Source organism: Plectropomus leopardus, unplaced genomic scaffold (assembly GCF_008729295.1).
Source record: "Plectropomus leopardus isolate mb unplaced genomic scaffold, YSFRI_Pleo_2.0 unplaced_scaffold14299, whole genome shotgun sequence".
In the NCBI taxonomy this organism is placed as follows: Eukaryota; Metazoa; Chordata; class Actinopteri; order Perciformes; family Serranidae; genus Plectropomus; species Plectropomus leopardus.
In genome coordinates this window covers 1-2928 of record NW_024615278.1, presented here as the reverse complement: position 1 = coordinate 2928, position 2928 = coordinate 1, and the positions used below count along the sequence as shown (strand labels likewise).

Here is a 2928-nt window from a genome sequence, read left to right as displayed (position 1 = left end):
ATGGCAAGACAGGCACCACCGACTGAGAATACAGTCAGGATGATTCCCAGGACCTCGCTGAAGGAAAGAAACTCTACAGGCTTTGGGAGACAAGTGTCTTTCTCAGCATTAGGCCAGAACTCTTTGGGACAAGAGAAACAATCAGGGGAATCTGTAAAATAAAAAGAAGAAGAAGAAGAAGAAGAAGAAGAAAAATAGAGGGTTTTTGACAGGTGTGTATTTGATTTAGATATTCATTAAAACAAAAAGTACCTGTGTCATTGCTGATCTCTCCCTCGGGACATGGTATACAATCATAACAGCAGATGGGTTTTCCTTTCTGTAGAACTTTACGAGTCCCTGGAGGACAGCTGTCACTGCACACTGACACAGGCACCTGGCAGAGAGAAATAATTAATTTCACTTATTCAGGTATGCAAAAAATCAGGGGACTGAAGGATAGGTTCACATTTTTCAAGTCCGTCTTACTCACTGTGTCAGTATGTATACTGAAAGTGTTGGTAGTCATTGTGTAACCATCCCTCCTTTTTGTAATCTGGCTTTAAAGAAATCCTATCTTAAAACTAGCTCAATGTAAGTGGGAATGATCAGAATTTTTGTCTAAGAATACATTTATTAGTTCATCAGGGGATGAAATGAGGCTTTGGCAGTCTTAGTTTGAGAAATCAAGTGGTTATCTTCAACAGCCATGGTCTTTTAAGCACAAATTCTGTGTTTTTGTTGCAATGCCTCAGTTGCAGCTCAGCAAGAGAGTGGATTTAGTTATGGGTTTATTCAAGGTCATAATGGACATGAGAAATAATTATAAATTTAGGTTTGAATGAATGAATGCATGACTTTATTTTGAATCAAAGAAAATTTAAACATATTATAAACATACAAACAAAACAAAACTCCAGTGTCCAAAAAGGAATAGGTAGAAGTCATATCCCTACTCCTTTCTTACTATTTCTTTTAACACATGCATCTTATGTCAACAAATTCCTTACTTTCCTTTACTTTCTTACTTGTGTGCCACCATTCACCCAGGTGAGCTTCCTGTTGATCCTGAACTCCTGGCCCACTGGCAGTGATGCATCATAGCGCCCTACTGTCACCAACCCAATGCTCCCACTCTCACTTTTCTGCCAGTTAACCAGCTCGTATGTGGCCACAGGATCTCCGTTGGCATCAAATGACACATCATAACCATTCTGGGAAAAATTTACTTTCCTCAGTTGACTAAGAACCTGTTAAGATGAGGTTGAGTTAGACAGTGAGGGAGAGAAATTTACATTAGGTCAAAATGAATGTAAAATGTAAAATGAATAAAATTTAATTTCATATTATAGCAAAAAAGAACATTTGGGTGTTCACATGTTTGTTGTGACTGACCTCTTTGGACTCTATCCTGGTGAATTTGTAACACTGAGTTGTAGCATTAGTTTTCTGGCACACAGCATTATGGATGGCATGTGCTATTGCATAAACAGCCTTGTACACCATGTTAGTTATTCGCAGCTGAGATGTGTCAGTGTACGGGGTTTGGAGTGTTTGTATGTTTTCAGTTCCATCACACACAGTCGTGTCTGTGGCTGCACCTAAAACACACAGAGATGGAGGCAGGTGTTAGTGAGCCTTGACAGTTACATTATAATGTAAATTATTATTTAACTTTCATGTGTACCAGCTTGTGTTAATACCAATGAGTCATTACACCTATTTATAAAGGGAAAAAAATGTATTTCTCTTCTAATTGCATACTGACATTATCTGTTATAATGTGTTTACATCTTTTTTTAAAGAGAGACTGTTGTCAGGACAAAAGCATAATAACTGCACACATAATAACATTTATAATACATACTACTATACAATTTTCAATCTCTATGAAACCCATTGGCCCTGGAGAAGATCTATACTGTATGCTTTTGTATAAGGTTTTAGTGTTGACATTGTGAATCCACTCCAGCAAAGTTTGCACAAAACACAGAAATCACCTCATGAAGTGAGGAATGGAAGAATAAATCTCACTGTTAATCTGGGGTTTCGCCTTAAAACATATGGGGATAATTTAACACAGGAAGCTCCACTCACACAGACAATCAAAAAGCAAGGCACAACCACACAGACTTTAATGTAAGTGCCTTTTATATTAAAAATCAGTACAACTGTCTCACTTTTTCCCAGCCTGCAGTTGAAAGCATTCTCCCAGAACTCAGTCAGCAACGGAGAGGCAGACACTGTAGAGGGAGAGAGATCCAGCAAGAAGTCTCTCAGACCTGGGATGACAGATTTCTCAATACCAACTCCAATGGCTCCAGCGCAAAAGCTGAACCTCAGCATGTCTGGGTCAGTTACCCAGGACTCACTGCCTATCCACTGGCGAGGTGGAGAGGGCTTGAGTGACAGCTCCTCCAGCAGGATCCTTAGGTCCCCAGAGGATGTAAATGCCACAACAACCATAGCTGTTGACCTGACAAGAAATTATAGAACGTTATTTTTTAATAGATAAAAATACATGTATAAAATGAATACTCTAAATATGATTTAAGATAGTTAACACCAAAACCATGAGATACTTTTGAAATTTGAAATGAACATGATGAAATTGAGATGAATATCCACGTTTCCACTAACATAAAAGTAAACCTTCCATCTCATATCTATAATTAATTTAATGAAAAAAAATGTGGTCAAGTGTGCAGGAGGTTAGTGTTAGCACAGGATTCAAAAGCACAATCAATGGCAGAAACCTCCGGATAACATCTGCCACTCTCTGGATTCTGCTACGTGGGTTTGTTCGATAGAACGCTTCTGAGTATTCCACGCAGATTCCCTCTTTATGTGCTGCTTCCAGGAAAGACGCCATGCCATTATTTCCATAGTCTGAATCTGAATTGACAGCACCTATCCAAGTCCAGCCAAAGTGTTTCACCAGCTTGGCCA

The 2928-nt window shown here is 38.8% G+C and overlaps 1 protein-coding gene across 1 annotated transcript; it reads right to left on the bottom strand.

Annotated features, from left to right (window-relative positions):
* Positions 1-8: 8 nt before the first annotated feature.
* On the bottom strand, positions 9-2923 carry LOC121964171 (extracellular calcium-sensing receptor-like; the record flags this gene model as incomplete). Its single annotated transcript, XM_042514386.1, has 6 exons — positions 9-151; positions 253-376; positions 1008-1229; positions 1375-1580; positions 2160-2455; positions 2736-2923. Coding segments are annotated over 6 exons (1179 nt in total), but the record flags the coding sequence as incomplete, so codon positions are not given.
* Positions 2924-2928: the final 5 nt, after the last annotated feature.